The sequence below is a fragment of the Molothrus ater genome, chromosome 3 (genome assembly GCF_012460135.2).
Source record: "Molothrus ater isolate BHLD 08-10-18 breed brown headed cowbird chromosome 3, BPBGC_Mater_1.1, whole genome shotgun sequence".
NCBI classification, from domain to species: Eukaryota; Metazoa; Chordata; class Aves; order Passeriformes; family Icteridae; genus Molothrus; species Molothrus ater.
In genome coordinates, this window is record NC_050480.2 from 87052182 (window position 1) to 87074372 (window position 22191).

At 39.5% G+C, this 22191-nt stretch overlaps 1 protein-coding gene across 1 annotated transcript in view; it reads left to right on the forward strand.

The window, feature by feature from the left end:
• Positions 1-18892, forward strand: part of AGPAT5 (1-acylglycerol-3-phosphate O-acyltransferase 5) — a 54296-nt gene extending 35404 nt beyond the window's left edge. Inside the window, exons 6-8 of the mRNA XM_036380099.2 lie at positions 1012-1173; positions 14581-14704; positions 16373-18892. Of these exons, the coding sequence (XP_036235992.1) occupies positions 1012-1173; positions 14581-14704; positions 16373-16598 (512 nt within the window). The 3' untranslated portion in view covers positions 16599-18892. The remainder of the gene's footprint in view (positions 1-1011; positions 1174-14580; positions 14705-16372) is intronic.
• Positions 18893-22191: the final 3299 nt, after the last annotated feature.

Below are 22191 nucleotides of genomic sequence, written 5' to 3' on the forward strand. Positions count from 1 at the left end.
TTACATAGCATGCTTTTTTTTTCTAGAATCCCTTTCAAGTAAATGTGGAAGAGCTATGTTCAGGTGAAGAAATGGTTTTGGGTTTGGGCTTATTTGCTTGCTGGTTTTAATTTTGAAAGTCATTGTATATTAAAATTCTGGAAAAAGAACCAGGTTTATACTCTTGAGCCCAATGTGTTTTAATGTTCTTAAGTATGCTCTAAGTGGAAGTGGTCAACTGAAGTAAACATGGATATGAAATACTGTTGTTAAGATGTGTGGTGTGATGTTAAACCTGATATTCTTGTGTCCTTGACATACCAATCTCTATGGCTTGGCCTGGAAAAGTTAAAAGTTGATTTCTGTCACTAAGAGTTTGTCAGTAGCCAAGTCGATTGTAACAGATTATTTGCAGAGAAGCACAAAAGATTTCCTCCTTGGTTTTGGTTCTCAGTGCTGTATTTTGCCCCACTGCTGCTGAGATTCTGCTGGGATAGTGAGTAGGTTAGGACTCAGTATGTTCACAAAATTGCTCTGTCCTTGGGAAGTAAAATGCTGGATGAGCATTAGGTGTGCTTAAAATTCTCTGTGATTATCTGTGAAATCTTTTTCTGATACAGAATTTCAGGAGGTGGTGCTATGTGTGTTTAGTATTTCTCAGATAATTTGCTCTTTTTTCCCACCTCAGCTGGACACACATAAACAGTAAAGAGAAGTGCTATGTCATCACTCATGAGCCACATTGAAACCATCACTACTTCTAGTGAGGAGTTGTAAAAAAGGGCCCTCTTACTGAGCAGCTTTCCTATTGTTAATGTCCTTTAGGATTTCTATTTCATCTTCTACATATGTTCAGTAGAGCATAAGCAGTGAGTACACATGCACACTCTCTCAACTGAGAATTGAGATTGAAAATAAACCTCTTGTGATTTTGAATGGAGATGCTGACATTCCTTGGTGTGATGTTCCTTTTGTGGATATAGTCCAGATTAATTTCAAACACTGTAGTTATTTTTTATTTTTTCCCTCTAGGACTTGCTATATTAAAGCATGTGCTGACTCCACGGGTGAAGGCGACTCATGTAGCCATTGACTCCATGAAAGAATATCTGGATGCAGTGTATGATGTGACTGTGGCTTATGAAGGTACTGTGGACCACAAAGGGCAAAGAAAACTGGCACCATCTATGACAGGTGAGTTGAGGCTTATGAGACATGCTGTAGCTGTTGTATGCTTGTTTGTATACAGAACCAACTTCGGTGCTTTGAAATGCTCTGAACATAATCTCCACAGCACTTCAGCCATCCTATAGCCCCCTGGTAGGGCATTGTTTTAATCACTGGGCTTTTACAGGAGCTACCTTTGACACCTTTGCCCTCTGCTTCCCTATTCCAATTCTAAATACAAATGCCCTTTGCTGTCAAAGGGAACTTGGAGACATAGGCAGTAGATTCCATTTACCTTCATGTTTCTTCTAGCACTGGGATTTGGCATCATCTTAAATTCTCTCTCGTTTCCTCTGCTGTGCTACATATGTAGCACAGCATACATGTACACGTGTACATGTACACATGTACATCTAATTGCTGAAGTGCACATATTTTAAAGGTAAAATGTGCAGCAGATTCTATCAACTTGCTGCACACAGCCAATAATCTTACAAACACTCAGCATTTTATGCAAGTGGGCTTCATTTGCTTTAGTACTTTAAACTACCTACCTTTAAGGACCTTAAGAAAATCAGATTGGTTTTACATTCCTTGAGTATTCTAACCAGAAAACATGTTCTGGAGTTTCTGCTGGGGAAAACTTGGGGACAGAGAACTTCAGGGTTTGCTGTTTATTATGCTTGGTGGTGGACTGATAATTTATTCCTAAGTAAATAATTTGCCTGCACTGTTACTGGAGTGCCAGATATCATCTTTCTTTCCGTTTGTAGTTGCTGTGTTACTCAGCTGTATCTGTGCCTGACTGTCTGTTGCTGGTTGGCTCAAAGTGGCACTTTAGAGTCTTTTGCACTACCAATACCAAGTGGGGAAAAAACAGCTACAGTAGTTCCACAGAGCTCTCCAGAGTTTTGGCTGAGGGATCGGTGTAGACTGAGGGACCTGCAGGGAACTTATCTAACTCTCTGCTCCTCAGCTCACCCAGTGTCACTGGGACTTGTTCCTTCTGCTGCTAAAAATAGTTTGTAGTGCAGCTGTTTCCATATCACTTCATTAGCAGGTGTAACTTCTTGTGTCACATGCACTGCTTCCCAGGTGCTAGTTGATTAGAAGTTCTGCAGTTGTCTATTTTTACATTTTCACCCTGTTTAAAATTCTTCAGGATAGGTGAGAAACAAAGCTGTCAACATTGTATTTTACTGTCATGTCTTAGGATGGTTTTATTTTATGTACATCTTGTTCCTAATGAGCATTTTTAATATCAAAAGTTCTTTTTATTATTTACAGTTTTTTGGTTTTTTTAAATGCCTTCTGACCCTTTTATTGTACCTTTGGAGACTGAGCAGCCCCCTTCTTGTCCCATCACCCAACCTTAAGACCCCCTTCAAAACAAATAGGATTGTTTCTCCTTCCCTGCAGCATATCTTGTTTCATGACTTAATTACTAGGCAGTTTCAGCCATTCTCATGCTGAACTTCTCACTGCCTAATGGTTAATTAAACTATTAAAATGTCATTAGCTAATGATAAGATGGCAAATGTTCAAATTCCTTACAAGACCTCTTCACCTATTGAACCTTATGGTTTGCATGAAGCATGATATAATTATGGAAAGGGAACCAACAAGCTGAATTTCCCTGGTGTCAAGCAGGAATCGGATGCTTTGGGGTGGCCACTCCACATCCAGCCTTTTGGAGCCTCCATGGCAGCAGTCCAGGCATGTCTTTCAGCCAGGCTTACTGTTAGGGCTGGGGTAATTAGTGGCTCAGCCTTGGGGTAAAAATAAGGCAGTAATACAGAATGAAGTGCAGCCAACCAGCTGTTACCCCTTACAGAGCAGATAAATTATAGATCCATGATAGATCAACATCACATTCCATGCTATTGTGGCAGTCACATGTATTTCATATAATATAAATTATGTAGATTAAGAACACTTTATGAATTACAGGGTGGAACATAGTTGTCATTCTTGTGGGCTCTCCAGACAGAGAGTGACAGAAAAACAATTTCTGTTGTAAGAGATCAAGATCATTTCACCATTCGTTATGCAGAAGTCCAGCGACTGGTCTGTCAGGAACATAACAAGAAATGAATTAGGCATACTTATGCATGTGACATTTTTTAGCATTATTTCGCTTTCACAGTGCTAAATTGAGTTATGCACACATGAAAAGGACATCCTATTTCATATGAACATTTCATATTTGTGTCAGGGCTGGTTGAGAATTTTGTTTTCCATTCTCATCGGAATAAAGTGGCAGTGCAATCCTGGTAATTTTTAAAAGATAAGGTTGACATGTCTTTTTCAATCCAGCATCACTGATGGAAATTTATTGCATGGAAAACAAACTTCTGATAAACACAACTTTACTTGAGGACTTTATTTCCCATACTATGACATTTCCCATGTGAATGAAATCTGAATTCCACACAGATACAGTATTTCTTGAAATGCATTTTGCTTTCAGTTCTATAAATCTCAATTCCTCAGAAGAGCCTGTGCCATTTTAGGAAAAACCCATACTTACCTGGGACATCATCAGCTCTTGGCTGTTGTGTTCAGTAGTAGACAAAACTGATTAAGAAGAACCTTTTAGTGACTTTAGTGTGAGGAGTACTAGCACACTTTGTCTGAGAAATTGTTGGCAAAATGTGAACGGGAAAAAATCTGAAGAAAGGGTGAATTGCTTTTTAAATTTTGTAGTATGCAACTTTTCGTCTAAGTAGTCTTTCTTAGCAAAATTCAATTTTTGAAATTTTTTTTTAAGTCCATCAATTTTAAATATACTGTTGACTTGCTCAATAGGATTAAAACACAGCATAGTATGGGTTTCACCATAAGAGCAGTGAATGCCAAACATACCTGATATAACATGGTGCCATTTTAGAGCAGGCAAATCGTTGTAGTATATACTTCCAAATGTGTTGAGCTTTTTGTCACTACTTATGCATGTTAATATTTTTTTGGCACTTTTCAGTGGCAAGTTTGTTTTAGAAGACATCAGATTTGATTAGTCCTTGACAGTGACTAAGACTGGATTAGCTTTACACAGGGATGTTGCTTTCTGCTGTTGCTTCACATCCAGCTGTAACCAATGGATGATTTTTTTTTTTCCTACCATTTGTTCATTCCCTTTATTACAAGTTTGGATCTTGGTACATTTCCGGTGCAAGTTTATCTGGCACATGGCAGCCTTTCCAAAGAACAGTAATTTCCCACAGATTTCTCCCCTCTCTCTACTCCTGAAGATGGCTTGTCCAGATCATTAATGCCAGAACACCATGGTCCTGCCTGGGGAGGACCAGGCTGCTAGGCACTATTTATTTGTGGTCATTAGAATAAGATGCTAATAATCATGTGGGCACTGCAGCACAGCTGAAGGACATCCCAGGTTTAGAAGGGAAAAGGAGAACAAGAAACTTTTGAATTTGTTGATACTGTTTTACTACACTGTCATCAAGTGAAAAGCAGAAATAAGTTTGGGAAGAAAGGATGAGAATGTGGTGTTCCCCCCTTCTGAATAAATGTGCTAAACGTTCACATCTAGCTTTGTCTGGTGTTAAAAGGCAGGTCTCGTGGGACATGGGAACTGTTATCATTCTTGCACCTGAAAGAGCATTATGTACACATCTACATCTTTATTATTCTGCCTGAAGGCTTTAGTGTAACCAGATGGTATTTATCTGGCCATTGTAGATGAAAGAGTGTGTGAAATAGCAGCATGTGACAATGATAAACACTGAATAAAAATAGCAAGTATATATAGACTCTGTCTTAAAGAAGTCAGAGAATTCTTGAGAGTTATTGACTCTGCTGTATATCAGTTCCAGAACAAACACTTTGAAAGCCTGTGTATGTGAGCATTTCTGAAAATCTGTACATCACTTTGATCAGTATAATTTGAGGAGGTCAGACTGGCCTAACTTCCCTCGGGGAAGTACACTTTTCCCAAAGCTTGCAGTTTTGTTAGGACCCAGTTAGACAGGGACTATAGGAAAGACAAGACTATAGACAAGAAACTGGAGCGATAGAAAACAGTCTTTGTCTGGACTGTGGCCCAAATTTGTTCACATCCATTGTCTCTCCAGGTCCAAAGAAGGATAACAAGCACATGGTTACAGATGTAACCATCAAAGAAAGAATTAAAAAGTTAAATTATTAAGCTGATAAACATTAACAGAAGTATGAAACAGTCCAAAGGAAGTTTTATAGTTATGAAATTACTAATAATCTTTTCAGATCTGTGCTAGCTGTCATCTTCTATTGCATGGAAGAATATTGAAGAGTAAATGTCATTTGTTTTAGAGTAACCAAAGGATGTAGATTAGGCCTTTCATGCTGTAAGAATTAAACATTGTACTTCTGGTCAAAAACAACATGTCACCAAAGAGCAGCATCAGTTTATGGGAGTGTATGAAAGCCTTGATGTATTTCATCAGAGAAAATGAAGGTCAGTCTGAGCATGAGTAGCACCTCTGCTTCTTTATCTATCTGAAAACAAGGACACAAAGACGTCAACTGTGTTTGGAATTCCTGTGACTCAGTTTCTTGTCTCCACCATCAGCCAATCTTGGATGCCTAAGGAAGAATGCAAGATTCAGGCAACCCTAAATGTGTCTAACTTTTCCCAAATCACAGACACCTGTGGGCACTGTATCTGTGTGCTCACACCCCCTTGGTGGGGGTAATGACCCTCTGCAACTCCTTCAGAGCCCCAGGCATGTGTTCTCTGATTGTAAACCAGATTATTGTGTATCTCAGTTATTCCCAAGCAGCTCTTACTGAAGGTAAGCATCTGTAGCTGCCCTTTGGGAATTTGGGATTTGAAAACAAATGGTCATCAGGAAACCTCTGCTACACAAGAGGCTCTTGAAAGTATTTACACTGGAGATAAATAAAATTACCCTGCACCCTGGACCTCGTGCACATGTGAGACGAAGCATTCCACTCCCCAAGCAGCCATTTATTTACAAAGGCTCAAGGAACTCCTGATCTTTATGCAAAAGTGTATCTAAACCCTGAGGATAACAAAAACAACTTTAACTTCTTCACACCGTCAGATTTGGCCAAAAATATGTTGCTGCTTTGAGAGTCTGTGTTTATTTTTGGGGGTTTTATGCATCACAATCCTTTCCTTCTACTCTGTGGTGCTGTTCCCTGTTATCAAAACAGACTGAAAGAAAGGCAAAAACATCAATGCTAGCAGCACTGGCATAGTTCCTAACAGATCCTGTGTTTTTGCTATAGAGAACATAGTTTTGAACTGGTCCACTCTTTGTATTTCTTGTTGCTTTTTTTCTTAATTGTCTAGTTTGTTTTTTTTTTCACTTCTGAAACTTTAAAAATGTTCCAGGAAAGACACAGATATCTCCTGAATTTGCTCACTTTTAGTTACCAATGGTGGGATAACCCTTTAGATGTAATCCATAGACCTAACTTGATCCAGGTTCTGTTCCTGGCAGCCTATTGATCAAAACTGTTACACTTTTGTAGAAAACCTCCTGCTAACTCAGCCAACATACAACATTCACATATTGTTACAGAGCAGTACAAAGGCCAGACTGCAGCTGTTAGAATAACAGATTAAAGCCACTCAAAGATTGTTTCAGTGAGCTATAATGTGCAAGTACTGTGGGTCTTCATCAGAAGAGCAAGACAACTTACAATGGCACTGTGCTGCTCTCCATTGTTAATATCAGTGTAGCAAACTATAGATACCATTTTCTAAGATTCTTTAGATCTCAGCATCTTCAGGAAGATACAGGCAAGTGATTATTTACCCTTGAATTTTCAGGATTTGTGGAACTATAGTTCTTATCTGCCATCTTCAGGAATTTTTTTAGAATATATATATATATATATATATATATATATATATATATATATATATAAATTTTTTAAGCTGTCATATCCTTTGTTCTGCTTCCCTTCTCCAAACTGAAAATTTGCCTTTTTCATGTCTCCTTTTTTGTAATGGAGGTACTTTTCCTCCTTAAATGTTTTAGTTGGTCTTTTCTGTGGCCTCCGAGTCCACTACATCCTCCTTCAGATGCAGAGACCAGAACTACACACCATATTTAAAATGTGGATTCATAATCTTTATCTGTAGAGTGACTCTCTTTGCCTTGTTCTTGATGTCCTTCCTCAAGCTGCCCAGTATTTGGGGGATTTGGGGTTGCTGCTGAGAGGATGATTTTAGGGAAGGGTCAGCAACTCCCAGATTGTAACCACCAATTCCAAGTTAAGCATCATGTAATCAAGGTTTCAGTTATTTTTTTCCCCATGTTTGTTTACACTGAAGCTTGGCTGCCACATTTTTACCCTGTTTGTTCAGCTTTGAGGGCTTTTTGAAGTTCAGCCAACATTTGACTACCCAAAAGAGCTCAGGGTCTTCTGAAAGAGATGTGAAAAACTGGAGCATTCACAGTTTGCTCCCTTCTTCAACTCATCAGTCATAAGACCGAGTAAAACCAATCCTGGCATCAATCCTGGAGGACCCCAGTGGCCAAGTCCTTTCCATCCCTAAGGCCTTCCATTTGCTTCCTCTCCTTTAAGCAGCTTTCAGTCTTTAAAACATCATTTCCTCTAATCCTGTGGCAGCTTAATTTTTTTAATAGCCTTCAATGCGGAACCCTGTCAGAAGCTTTATGAAAATTCAAAAATATCAAGTCCAGTGAATCCCCTTTATCCACCTGGTCCTTGACACTGTTGTAGAAATCCAGCAAGTTGATGGGACAGGATTTCCCTTTACAGAATCCCCACCAAATCTTTTTCAACAGACTGTGATTATCTGTGTGCTCTATGATTTTGTTACAGACCTGTTATCTTACCCAGTGATGTAAGACTCTGGTCTGTATTTCTGTATTTCCCAGCATCATCTCTAAAGTCCTCATTTGTAGAAGGGAAACTCTCAATTTTTCTGGCACAATGGCTGTTTGTGATGATAGGTTACACATCTTTGTTTTTAAATTCCACATTTGAGAGCTTCTGGATGAATGCTGTCTGGTCTTGGTGACTTCCTGACATCTGACTTGTTTATTTATATTTAGTCTAATATTTTCTGTCTATTTACTTATTGATCTAGTTCCTTTGAATGATCTGGTACAAAGAATGCAGTGGGTGTAGGAATCAAACATTTTCAACAAGAAAGAATTATGCAAGCAGATATATGAGCTTCTCTTGGATGGGCTTATACTTGACCATGTGCGCTGCTCTTCACACTTTTATCATCCAGCAATCCTACCAGTGGTTTATCAAGTTTACTGCTTTTAATATACTGAAAAAAGTTAAAAATTCCATTTTTCAAGTTTATTTTCAGTCCTCTTAAGTTTATGTTTACATTTGGCATGAGCAGTTTTGTGGTTTTTCCTTATTTGGACATGCTTTCCATTCCTCAGAGGGGAGAAGAAGGTATGAGTATCATGGTAGCCTCCTTGATTTTCCCATTAAAGTCATACAGCTGGTTTTCAGACCCACACAGACTTTTCCTTTGGCAGTGTTACACATGTTTTATGCAAGCTTCTATTACAAGTTTTTCTGGGGTTTGGTATTTGGTGAGTTTTTTAATAGCTTCTAGGTTGCCTTCTTTTGGACTGTATATTTTAGGGTGTTTTGACACTTTGCCTTCCCTCCCATTGTGTACTTCCTTTAATTCATAGAATCATTAAAGTTGGAAAAAACTTCTAAGATCCTGAAGTTCAACCTTCAACCAAACACCACCCACACCCTCTAAACCTTATCACAAAGTGCCATATCTGCTTATTTTTTGAACACTTCCAGGGATTACAAGTTCACCACTTCCCTGGACAAGCCTGTTCCAATGCATGACCACTCTTTCAGTGAAGAAGGTTTTCCTAATATCCATCCAGCCTGAATTTCCTGTGTTGTGCCTTGGGGCCATTTCCCTTGCCCTGTCACTAGTTGCCTGGGAGAAGAGGCCAACCCAAAGAATTCTGCATTTCTGTGCTGGATTCTTTCTCTACAGCACTGAAATTAATTGTATTGTGGTTGCAGAGCAAGAACACACCAGGAACAGCATCTTTTGTTGTGGGTTTTCTTACTTACTAGTTCTTCCAGGAAATATTTTTTTTCTTCTCTGATGTTTTTGTCCAATTGGTTGGGTCATCTTGGTTTGGGTTTATTTGGGATTTTTCTCCCTGCTTATCCTGCTGAAGTATCAATGTAGTTTAATAAAGGTAGCTGAAATCTCAGCCTCCTGCTATCATTCCTGAACTTGCAGGTCCTAGTCTGGTTTCACAGTTTCTGCTCACTATTATTAAGCTTACTTGGAAGTAATTTTATTATTTATCTTATATATATTCTAGTAGAACCTGGATTTTCCATCCACAAGGACTTTATTGTGCTTTTGTCTCCTTATTATATAAAGCTATTATACTTCGTATAATCTTTCATGCACAGCACCCTACCCTCACTTGTACATCCTCTTCTGTCATTCCTGGTAGTCTGCTAACATTGCCCACTCCTGCAAGCCCACCAGGATGCCTGTGTTACAGGAAGGAGTGATCTCTAGGTGCCAGTAATTCTTGTAATGACCTCATATTTAGGCTCCTCATGTTGGTACAGAGGCACTTCTGAATCTGCCCCCACAGCGAATTTAGCTACATCCACCTCATGTTACATCCATCTGAGCAAGTTGCTTTTTCTGACTTTCAGTCTTGCCCAACTGCCAGTAGAAAGAGTCTCCAATTTTTCAGTTTTCATGGCCAGCACCTTGGCCTAATAATGATGCAGGCGCATCCCATTTCCCACTTCAAAACATCCCCCATCTCCTGAGCTGTACCCTCCTTACACTGTGCCCCTTGTGCATGCAGGGGCTCACTGATCTCTGTGTGCATGTAAGTCCTTGCACAAGGTACTGGCAGCATTCCTGAGAGCTCTATTCCTCAAGTGCAGGCTTGTTTCCTGGCTGTGAGCTTCAGTCTGGGCTGCACAGCATCCCCTCCACACTTCCTACATCCTCACTACTCGCAGGTACTCGCAGGTGTTGCTCCTCCACTGCTGCCCGGGATGTTTGCTTTCCTGTCTAGTGCTCCTGTGCTCTACTGCTGCTTTATTTTGTTAGAGCAAGTCGTGAAATAGTTTCCTGTCAGCTCAGCTTGGGATGATGGAAAGCATGAAGCTGAGAAACAACGCAGCACTTAAATTTATGTTTGTTTTGCTGTTTGATTGTTAATTTGGTGTACAAAGTAAATGGAAGTGGAGAGATGGGATTTCTTTCTTTGAAGAGGACGTAGTGTACAAACTGCTTTGGTAGCTGAATGCTGAAGTCCAGATTAATGCAAGTTTAAGAAGTGGAGAAAGAATCTACAGTTTAGAAGAATGTCTCTGCTGGTTTTGCCTGTAAAACTATACAAATCACAACACACAGTGTTCTCTTACTGAAGAGATGTATTTTTACACATTTGAAATGCTAGTTATTTAGAATAAATATACATGATTCAGATTTCTTTTTCCTGTGATATCACTATCAGTTTATCACAAATATTACTGAAATCTATTAAAACAGAGAGATCTGAGGACTCTCAAAGTAGACAGAAGGCCTCAGTTTGTCCATTCTTAATTTTGAAGGACTTTGGCAACAATTACATTGCAGTGGAAGAGTCGGTGTAGGAGGTTGAAATCTGAGCTACTTTATTGCTGTCATATTTAAAGTGCATATAAAAATAGATTTCATTAGTAATTGAAAACTGGAATATCTGTTTAAGTGTAACACTGCTGTCACAACTTTCTTAAGGGACAAGGCAAATAATTTGGAGTGGTGGAATGAATTTATGTGGTTCAGAAGGGGAAGGTAGTCTGAGGCCAGTTGTTTGTCCCTTCTCAGTTACAGAAAAATCTGTGCTTCAGAGCTTCTCTCCTCCCTCAGTTTCCCTGGTAATGCTAGTAATTCCAAAGAGAGTTAATTGGCTTTTGAAGGTGAGCAGTTGAGAACTGGTAGAATTTTGCAGGAGCCCCAAATATTGGTTTCCAATTAAAAATTCCTTAGATTCAATTTCTTTCCTGGAGTCTGTTGCACCTTGTTTGTTAATCCCAGTGCTGCAGTGGTCCCCCCTCTGAAGCCTTGTGTTAGTGTGAATCCTGTCTCACTGAAGGAGGGATACAGTTCAGTGTCACAGTTCAATAACAAAAAATGTTTAATCCACTTTATTACAATTTTCATTTCCTTCTTTCTGCTGTGCTTGGTCACTAGAAGCATTATAAACATTCTGTGCTTGTATCTGTTTTTTAGCCAGATAGAAAGTTTTATTAGGAAATTATGTCCCACACGAAAGCCAGTCCATTTGGCTCCCACACAAAAGTTGTTAGTGTTCATTTAACCCAAATTGTACAGGGTTCTTGACTAATGCTATCCCCAACATGATGTTTGCTTCTAATGTCTGATTTGCATTTCTGTTTTGTCTCTTGAAGGAAAGTTCAGGCTTGCTTGTTCCTGCTGTTAATTATAACAAATTCTGGCAAGTTTAGGAATCTGAAAAGCCTGTCAGATGTTGGCCTTAAGGGCTAGTGTCCCTGAAGTTGGATGTAATTTGTGCATAATAAATTGCTTCAATAAGATTTTGTTTCTTAGCTTAATTACATAAGCCTTTTGGGAGTTAAGCTAATGTGAAATTAAGGGTCATGGGACCACCACAAACTTTTGGAGGTTATGGTGATAAAATCCAGCTGTTTCTTCTCACAATCAACCTCCAATATGTTGTCCTTATCCAATGGTGTTCTTATGTGATTGCTGTAACACTGTAGATTGGTTAGTTGCATTAAACACTGACATGAATTGGATAATTAAATACTAGTCAGATTACCTCACTTGGCTGACTGCACGCATTACAGTGTCATCTGCAGATGTCCTGAATACCCAGGCTTTGGATAAACAGGCTTTGAATCAATGTGTGGGAATCATGACCTTCCCCAGGGTAGTACCTGAAGTAGCAGATCACACAGCCTTGAGTGAGGCTGAACTAAGTCAAACTCAAAAGGGAGGGTGAGGTTGTTGGAAAAAGCAGTGGGATTCATAAAAGGTGGCAAATAATGACAAAGTTTAGGACCTTCACGTATGGGGATTCAATTTAGAGTAGTTGAAGAAGACCAGGGTGGGAACTGGTAAGAATCAGCTTGCATTGGAACTTGGGCCGGAGGTGGAAAGCCAGCAGCAACACTCAGGTATTTGAGGAGGGGATTTTGTTCTCTAAGTAGAATTATAGAATTGCTACACTTCAGCTTTTGTGGGGGAAAGTGTTTATTTTTAAATACTTATGTCTTGAGTTTTGATTGGTTTATAATTTTCCTTAATAATTTATAACAGAGTTATAAGTAACATCACTAAGGACTTATTTGTTCCTATACAGAACAGCCCATGTGCTATGAAGCAAAAGAAACATACACTATACAATGCACAGAATGTTTTAAGTATCTTTTGAAGCTCAATCTTCAGCTCTAACTGAATATGCTTACCATAGATGCTTTATATAGGAGCCTATTACTTTTTCTGAAAAGACCAGATCATCTGGCTTCCAAGCATTTGTTTTCTAGAGAGTTTTGCATATGGTTAGAATATTCCACTTAATAGGTAATGCCACTCAAAAGAGGATTTGTACATCATGAACATTATAAGCATTTAAGACATGGATAATACATCTATCACTTTAAGATATTAATAGAATGCTTTTAGGTGCCCATATAGTCACTGACCTTCATGTAGTGGCCTGGATAATATCTTTAGAGAAACAGTCCTGCAAAATCCCTTCTTCGCATTAAAGCAAGAGAAAAAAAAATTTCTTTTAGATAATATCGATTTCTTTGTGGTTAGTAAAAGCACTGCACATAAATCTGAAGGAAATGTCTACATATACCATCATTCCAGGTCCTTAACTTGCCATCTTATATACTTAACTGCCATCTAATAGCTAGGAGAAGGTTCTACCAGAAGCCTCTTGGCAAGAGCTGTGTTTGCTGCTCCATGGTCAAGAGGTAGACTCGTGCCTGGATGGAGCCCTCATCCAGCTCCCCAGCTGATGCTGCGGGGCCATGTTCTCCCTTTACGCTGCGGGCTCTGTGCATGACGTCCGGACACAGCCACACAGCACCTCACAGATTTCTGTATCCAAGCACCTCAAGACCTCAGGGATCTCTTTATCTCTTCTCCTTCCCTCCCCCTCTGCAAGTACACACACACGTTTGCATGAACAGGCTTTTAAAATTCCTTAAGGCAATTTCTAGTATGTGATAAGGACTGTTTTTACAGCAGAGTCCTTACAAATCAATAATCCTGTAAAGATGAAAAACAAATGGGGGATATCTGCTTTGGCAGACAACAATAAAGATGTACATGCTGTAACAATTTATTTGCAGATTCATTCCTCCAGATACCCCTTACAGTTACAGGTCAAAGTCTTCTGTGGATCTGCACTGCTGTCCGAAAAATGTCAACAACCTAAAGGGACCACCCAGTCTGTGTTACATTTGTTGCCTGCCATGTATTGTAGGAAGGCACTTCTGGTCTCTTTTCAAAATAGGATTACTATCCAAATTTCTGAGGACTTCTATCCTCACATCATGCAAATCTCTGGCCAGGGCTGCTGTGGTTACTGCCATACCCCTTGCTACTGATAGATATGAATGGTTACCAATACACTCTGGCAGGATTTTGCATTTACAACATGTCGTATATTACAGTAATCATGCCCAGTATTTTTACCACTTGTTACTTGTAAGAAATCCCACGAGGCCATTTGAGTAATGGAGTTTTGTTTGTCCTTAATGCTTGCTTGGTAAGTTTGTCTAGGGATAAATTGAGGAAATGGCATTTGGGGGCAGGGGGGAGGCAGTTTGCAATAGGGCTGTCTCGAGCTCTGTGAGACAGAAAAAAAAGGAAGGGATACAAAATAGAAAGCAGCATTTTGTTCTAAGTCTTTTATCCTATTACACTTTTTAATTACAGATTGTTGCTTAAACTGAAGCATACTTTCTCTTGGAGATGCTTTGGGAAATCACTATAATTCCAATTTTGTCATTCAGCAGCAAACAAAATTTAGTTTTTAAAAAGGACAAGCAAGGAGGATTACTAACTTAAACAAAATTGCAGGATTTATGACATCAAAGTTACTGCATCTGACACTACTGAGTGAGTAGATTGCTACTAAAGTAGAGGGTAATATTTTCAAGCACAGCCTTTTAGAGTTAACAAGATGCATATTTGGACAGTTCTTCCGTGTTGTGCATGATAGTGGTCCACCATTTCAAGTGTGAGGGCAGATGGTTTCTAAGTTCAGTGAAGTGCTCAGGATCCAAACATAAGGAGGGAAGGTTTTTGAGCACTGAAGTTAGGCTTCCAAGGCACTTACAGTCAGCTTTTTTTGGTGTATTTATAACTCAGTGTTTTTGTAACTCAGTCATATTGCTTTGCTCTCTTCTTAGAGTTTCTTTGTAAGGAATGCCCAAGAGTTCATATTTTCATTGACCGAATTGATCTGAAGGACATTCCAGAAGAGCAGATGTATATGAGAAGGTGGCTTCATGAGCGTTTTGAAATAAAGGATAAGTGAGTAGAAATACGTAGAACTTTCTGTTTCAAGACTCTATCTTATTGCTTTTATATTAATAAATATACCCATGATTTCTGTGTTCCAAGTGGTGCCTGCTATAGGGCTCTCTGAAAAGGGGGTGATGTTGGTACTCCTGTTAATGTACTATAATACAATATAATATGACCTTGTGGTTAAACCTTTTGCTCAGGAGGTTGGGATTCCTCAGGTTTTGTCCTTCTTTAGATTGAAGAAATGTGAGTCCATGTTGCAGGCAAGACTCATTCATCTGAATACTCTCCATTCATCTTCTCGTAGTTAAGTCCTGCACAGGAATGTAAGATGCCTGTGGTAGGCAAGCAAGAAAGAGCAGTGTGATTCTGCCCTTGTAATCAGTGTTAAGTTGGAGTGATAGAGGGGCAGGTCTTGATCTAATCTCTTCTGCCAAAATTGTTTACAAATCTTCATCCAGACAGCGACTGGATAAAAACACAGTTAACCCCAAAATTCCTACCTTCACCAGGGAAACAAGGTGAAGTAGAAGTTTCATTTGTCCATTTTTGAATTGTGGCAGAAGTTAAGTGCCTGGCTTCCTCCAGCATCTCCAGATAAGGTCACTAGTGAGCATATGCAGCAGATCCTGGGGGACCTTGTTCTCCAGAAGGACTTTGTGTCTAAATGTAGGATTTAAGTATTCTTTGAGAGATGATGGTTTAATTTGCCAGACCTGAAGTCCTACTTAAGGGAGGTGAATCTGTTTACTTTCTAAATCCTGAATACTTTGAGTGAGACAGAAATTTCCCTGGTTCTTTAATATTGTTCTGCCAGTCTCACACTCCATGGAAGTAAAAAATGTATTCATTTCTCCTGAGAACTTTGAATTCATATAGAAGTTAACATGACTGTCTGTAAATATGACACTGTTTCTAAAGTGTCTTAGACATTTAGGATCACTACTTTTGAAAAATAGAAAGTTTGAATTTAATTTAAATAGACAGGGAGCTGATACATAAAATAAAAGGCTGTCCAATGTCTGTCCCTTTAGTTATCTAGTGAAAGTGAACAAAACTGAATCATCCATGTGTCATTGTAAGCTCCTGTTCACTGGAACATCTTGCCTGGGACCAAATAGTCTGTCAAGCAAATTGAGAGATAGTTAAAACAAAAGCTCAAAATTTCCAGACCCATTTATTACTGTTTTTAAAAACTAGGAGGAAAAAGGTTACTACTAAGCCAGTAATGCAGCATCTTACTCTTGCATGTTTAGCTTCCAATATATTCAGTGTATTGGATGTACTTGTTATTTTTTAATTTATTTTATGAAGATACTTCCTCCTCCTTTGGTGCACAGTGTATTGCTTTGTCATACAATATTGTACACTGCTCTGGACTTTTTTGCTAAATGCTGAAAGAAATCAATTCTTGTCTACTTTTATATTCACTGTTGCAGTTGGTCCACAAGGAAAATATGGCCTTAATGCTTCCAAGGGTTCAGGTTGAGTATTTTGACATGCATCATATTTCTAAGGTGTACTCATTGTTTGAACTTGTTACAGAGGAGCTGCTACATATTATGAAATCATTTACTAAAAATTTTTGGTTAGAAGCAGTTACTGGATGAAAGTAAGTTTGCTTAAAATGTCTTACTGTCTGACTTTGACCATCTCCTTTTTCTCTGCTTATAGGTTACTAATAGAATTTTATGATGCAAAGGATTCTAAAAGAAGAAATAAGTTCCCTGGGAAAAGTGTTCATTCCAAACTAAGCCTCAAGAAAACTTTGCCATCTTTGCTGTTTTTAGGTGGCCTGACTGCTAGTATGCTTCTGACAGAATCAGGAAGGAAACTATATGTAAAAACATGGATATATGGAACTTTAATTGGCTGCCTGTGGGTTAGCATTAAACCATAAGCAGATGTTAGTCTCCAATCAGTGAAATGTGCAGTCTTTTCTTGCACATTACACCAAATTTTTTCCTGACTTTATAGAAAAAAGTGTAAATAAAGCCTTATTGATCGAATATTGGAAATAATAGATTTTGTGACTTAAGCCTCTGTGTGGTTGGTCTGGGGAAAATAAATGTAGATTTTCAAATTTGCTACTGATTTTTGCTGGAATAATGACAGATAAACCTAGTCATATGATAAATTGCTTTCCCCATGAACTAACATCTATCTCTTTCTGCAGATTTGAAAAAGTATGAGTTATGCATAAGGGTGTCTTATGTGGACCTGTGAATGTATTTACAGAGATTAATTTAGGGTATATATTTATTCTTCTGATATTCATGTTGAATTTTTGTTACTCTTTGGTGCATTACAGCAGCTCAGTTGCATCTATCCCAGCTGTATCGCAACTAAAATCAAAATTTTCCTTTTTTTTTCTTAATTTTGCTCTTCAGTTTTCACTAAATACTGTGTTCTTTAAAAGGGACTGTGTAAGCTGGCAAATCATGAGATGTTACCAGAAGCAGCATAAAATGTTCCTGAGAACTACTGTTCATGGGGAAGAAGCTCTGTTTATCTAGTGCATGACTTTTGATTATATTGCAGTATTAGGTGATTATTTTACATATGCAAAACATTAAATGGTACCGAGCAAACAGCTTATTTTGCGCACCTCACATTTGTGCATAAAAGGAATTTGTGCAGTGTAAGGAAATGTGAAGTTTTTGTTTCTGGCCAGAACCCTTGTAGCCTCCCTTGTGTCTGCATCACCCCTCTCAGCACGAGCGTTCAGCTGAGCTCACACCCCTCCTCCACGTGTATGTGCCATAAGCAGAAGTTTCCCGTTACCTCACAGTTTTCTGGAAGCAAACCTTGTTGTTTGAGAAGTGCACGGAATCACTGTAACAAGGAACCTTCAGTGTTCCTGGTAAATCTGGAGCGTGTGCCTTTCCCACTAACCTGATCTAGTCTGGTGTTCCATAGGCTAGCAGTCATCTCTGTGCTGTAGTATCCCACTACATTCTGAGTCATTCTGGGCCATGCAGACTGCACTTAGGTTGAAATTATGGGGTTGATATATATGGTTTGCACAGTAGATAATCAATGAAATGCATATCCTATCAGTATTTCACCTGCTTGAAAATATACTTTAAAAAGCAAAATCAACAAACTCTGTGAAAGTCTGAGATTCCCAAGGCTGGTATCATTGTTGGGGAAAGCCATTTCCTGATTCCTCATAGGGAACAGTCTATATATACAGCAATGGGGTAGGAAAGAAGATGTATTTTATCTTCTTCCATTAGGGAATTGGACTCCTGTATCAAAATTAAAAAACTAGAGAATATTTTTATATCACACTTGCAAGCTTTAAATGTGCATCTTTTTCTAGCTTCAGTACGATTTGTCTTGCTTTAGAGTCCATTGTGAGTTAAACATCTCTTAAAATTATATCTGTTTTTCAGATTCCACCATTGCCAGTTAATTAAAGGTTTTACTGTGTGGGGTTGTTTTTGTTTTCGTTTTCAACAGAGTATTACAGAGGAATTACAGTTCCACCTTAAAATCATTCAGTACAACTTTCAGTTTGCAGTTCTGTGTCCTTCCATAATGGATTTTGTCACTGGAGTTATTTATATCGGTGATTGATTCAGGATATGTTGATGAACCATTTTAAAAACAATGACTGGGAACAATGTTGAAAAACAGTATTGTTATGAGGCTGTGAAAAAAAAAAAAAAAAGCCATTTTATGTAACAGCCAAATGTGCTTACATGTAGTTCTTCCTATTCTCAGCTGACTGTTACCAGTGGGTATAATGAGAAGGCAACGTTCCTATGTTAGTGGGAGTTTTTTCAGTCATGGAATGAAATTTTATTCTGACATGGCTAAATTTCTTTGTAACAGCTAAGAATAACATTTAATTATACATCAAAAATAAATGCAAAATGCTTAATTCATTTGTAGGAAAATAACTGCTATTTTGGAGAGCCTAATTACATGAAATATTGGATCTCTCTTGCTGTTTAAGTACCAGGAATATAATTGACACAGTGCAGCAAACAAACAGGATGTTTATTTTGAACCTTATTCTCTATGTTAATCTTTTCTTTCCTTGCCATTAATTTATAAAGTTTTGAAACTGTAATTTGCTGATGTATTTGGCATTGGGAGTATCACATGCTATTTCTAAATATGCACTGATATTAACTTGAAATATTTCTTCATTAAAATAAGAAGAGCCAATGCTCATTCAACTTTTCTGTCCTGTCTGCTTGTTCAATTTTTTCTGCACTTTCATGTTTATAATTCGGAGCTGTTTAAACAAAGGCTACAAGTGTGGTTTTAAGTCCCCAATGGAAGGACTTGTGTGAGAAGCAGTGAACTGAAAGAAAACAACTTTGTCTTTTTTCCCATGCAGCCAGAAATGTGTTGGAATTGATCTGTACTTGTTGCAATGCAGCACACCACCAGGTCAGTCCAGTGGCAATAGCTTTTTGCCCTTGAGCACGTGCACCATTTGCTGCTCATTAATGATGTTCACTAGTGTGTAGGACCAGCTTCTGCCCAGGAATTGGCCTCAGTGGCAACAGGCCCTGGCCTGACAGCACTGGCAGAGGGTGGACAGACCCAGGGGCAGGGAAGAAGTACTGCAAACAAATACCTGAAGCATATCTTGGTAGCAATGCCACCAAAGTTGTAGTGATGTATTAAATCTCAGAAGGACCTTTATGTTCAAAAACTGCCTTTGCCAGCTGTATCAGTGGCTCTGATAAGAGCTGTTTCCCTCCCACAAGTACCACTATATGCACAAGCTGTGTGTAAAACTTGCAAGACCACTAAATGACATCCTTGTGTTTCCTTAGGGGAAGGAATTGGGCTGAGCAAGCATTAACTTACGTGATGGAGAGCACAAAAAGTGAAGTGACAAAACATTGCATGATACTGGAGTGAAGAAATGACTGGAGGACACAAGGGCTCCACCCAGATGCAGTCCTTTGCTAACTCCTCTGAAGCATTTTGCTGTAATACTTGTTTTTTCTCCTTTCAGTCAAATGTAGCATTCCTGTAAAACTCCACCCAGATGCAGTCCTTTGCTAACTCCTCTGAAGCATTTTGCTGTAATACTTGTTTTTTCTCCTTTCAGTCAAATGTAGCATTCCTGTAAAACTTCTTTTAGTACTTAAAGTTGGCCCCTGATTGTTTTGGCATTTTAGCTTGCAGAGAATGTTTATACTTACTTAAGGGAGAGAGAGGTAGCTATTTTGTGTTTGGATAATGAAGAGGACCATGAGAAGGTTTGGGATTTTTGGCTTAGCATTAAAAGTGAAAAAAGATACTTTTCCCATACCCACCTCCAAATAAAAAAACATTTAATGACAGAAATTTCAAATATGCAATAGAAAACCAGCTAACAGGTTCAAGATCTTGGCACCTGCTTTATAAATGCATTTCCATTCTAAAGATGGGATCCAGGGTTTGGTCCTAACCTGCAATTCTAAGTCACTTTTTAGCACAGGGGCTCTGCTGGCTGGGCTTGGAGCAAACACAGTGGGGTTTCTCTTGTTGTCATTTTCATGCCTGTCTCATCAGTTTGGAGCTCTGTGGTCCCAGTGAAGTGTGCTGCCCAATTTGCTGAGCATAAGACAAAAGAAGAGATTGTTACTTTAGTTTGTATAATAGCAAAAGTCACACAAGCAAAACATAGCATGTTCAGAGAAGGAAAAGCAACAATAATCTGAAACAAATATTAGAAACATCAGCTCTAGTCGGGCATGACCACATCTGACTGATTCCAGGGAAAATTTGTTTCCTGTGTGAGGACCAGATTCCCTGTCAGCATGGTGAATATTTCTCCCACCTGTCCAGTTTCAGTCCCAGATCTGCAGCTTTACTCTGGGCTGACTGCAGTCCCTTTTTTCTAATGAGTCCTCCAATACTTTTCAGACTGATGCAAATCTTGGGTTTCCTTCATTCTTCTGAAACTGAAGAATTTCCCTATTTGTTTTCAGCCTGATAAACTGCTGACTGACCACTGCCACCCACGTCCTTCTAATATGTTCTCCTTTAGAGGACTGGCATGTAGTGGGCAGATGCCAGTGGAAAGGCAGGGGTCTGTTGCTGTTGGGCTGGAAGGAGATGTTGCTGTTGAAAGAGGGCGTGTTGAGCTCTGAGCCACTTGGGCTAGTGGAACCATGTCCCTGCCCGTGGCAGGTGGCTTGGGACTAGATGGTCTTTAAGGTCCCTTCCAACCAAACTACTCTGTGAAGTCTATACTGGACATCTGAGATGGATCTCCCTCCCTCCTGCCTGTGCCAGAGCCCGCTCCTTCACTGACTGGCACTTGGCATGGCTTTGAGTAAAGGCAAAGGCCAGACAATCCCCTGAAAAACAGTGACTTGTTCCTGGGTCATATTTGTGCTGTGAAAGCTCCGTTAGTTAGGCTTGTACAAACTATTCCATAGCCTTTTATCTTCTGTGGGAACCCTGTTTTCGAAGGACGTTTTGATGCCTTTGTTTGTATTCCCTGTGTGACTAATTCGAACCAGAGCCATTTCAACCTGTTTGCCTGACAGGCCCAGAGAACTTAGAGAGGATGCAGATGTTCGGGGGCAGAAGTTGCTGCCAGTTTTCTGTCTGTGCAGTGACAGAGCTGCTGGTCAGAACTGCTGGGCTCCCCACAAAACCTCTGCAGAAAACAGGCCCCTCAAATCCCAGTCCCACCATCACAGCCATGCTTCCATCACCACGGGCTGCCAGTACAACCAGTTTCAGAGTGGTAGGTCCTAAAACCTGCTTGTTGGCAAAGCATCCAGGATGTGGTGTTCTCTCTGTAGGGTGGGCTGGGCTTCATTGGTGCTTTGAAGCAGGGATGAGCAATGAGTTGCAGAGTTATGCCTACTTTAGGGCATCAAAGCCCAGTCACTGGCATGAGAAATAGGAGATACAGCCTCAACAACTCCTGGCCTGAGAAAGACCAGAGATATTTTACTTTTCCCACCATTCCATGCCCTCAGGGAGTTCCCAGTGCTGCTTTTCACCTGGCTAGGTTTGGAAGAGATTTGAAGATTTATAGGACCAGCATGACTGCCTGATGCCAAAGGCACTGGCTGGGTACGTGGATGTCTGCACTCAGCTTTGGTCCTAGGGCATTTCTGAATTGCCCTAGGAACAAGGTGGAACCAGAGATGGCCCATGGCTCACATCAGTCTGCAGGCAAAGGTCACAGAGAAAGGAATAGGGGAAGTGCCATATTTTTGAAGTGCCTTTCCATGTTAGGAAAGAGTCCAGCGCACCATGGGCACCAGCAGATCTTGTCACCACCACAGTAGTTGTGTCCCACGCCCCACACCAAGACCTTCCTTCTCTGTCTTCTTCAGGGACACTCACAAAGGCTGAAATTGCCAAAGCAGTTTTGAATTTCTGGATATAACCGGACCCTGGCTTTATTCAGCTCTGCAACTATTTCATCCAGTTGGGACCACAAGAAAACAGAATTTAATTTCCAGTTGGCCAAGATGGGAGAGTTGACACTGTAATGATCCCAAAAAGTATCAAAT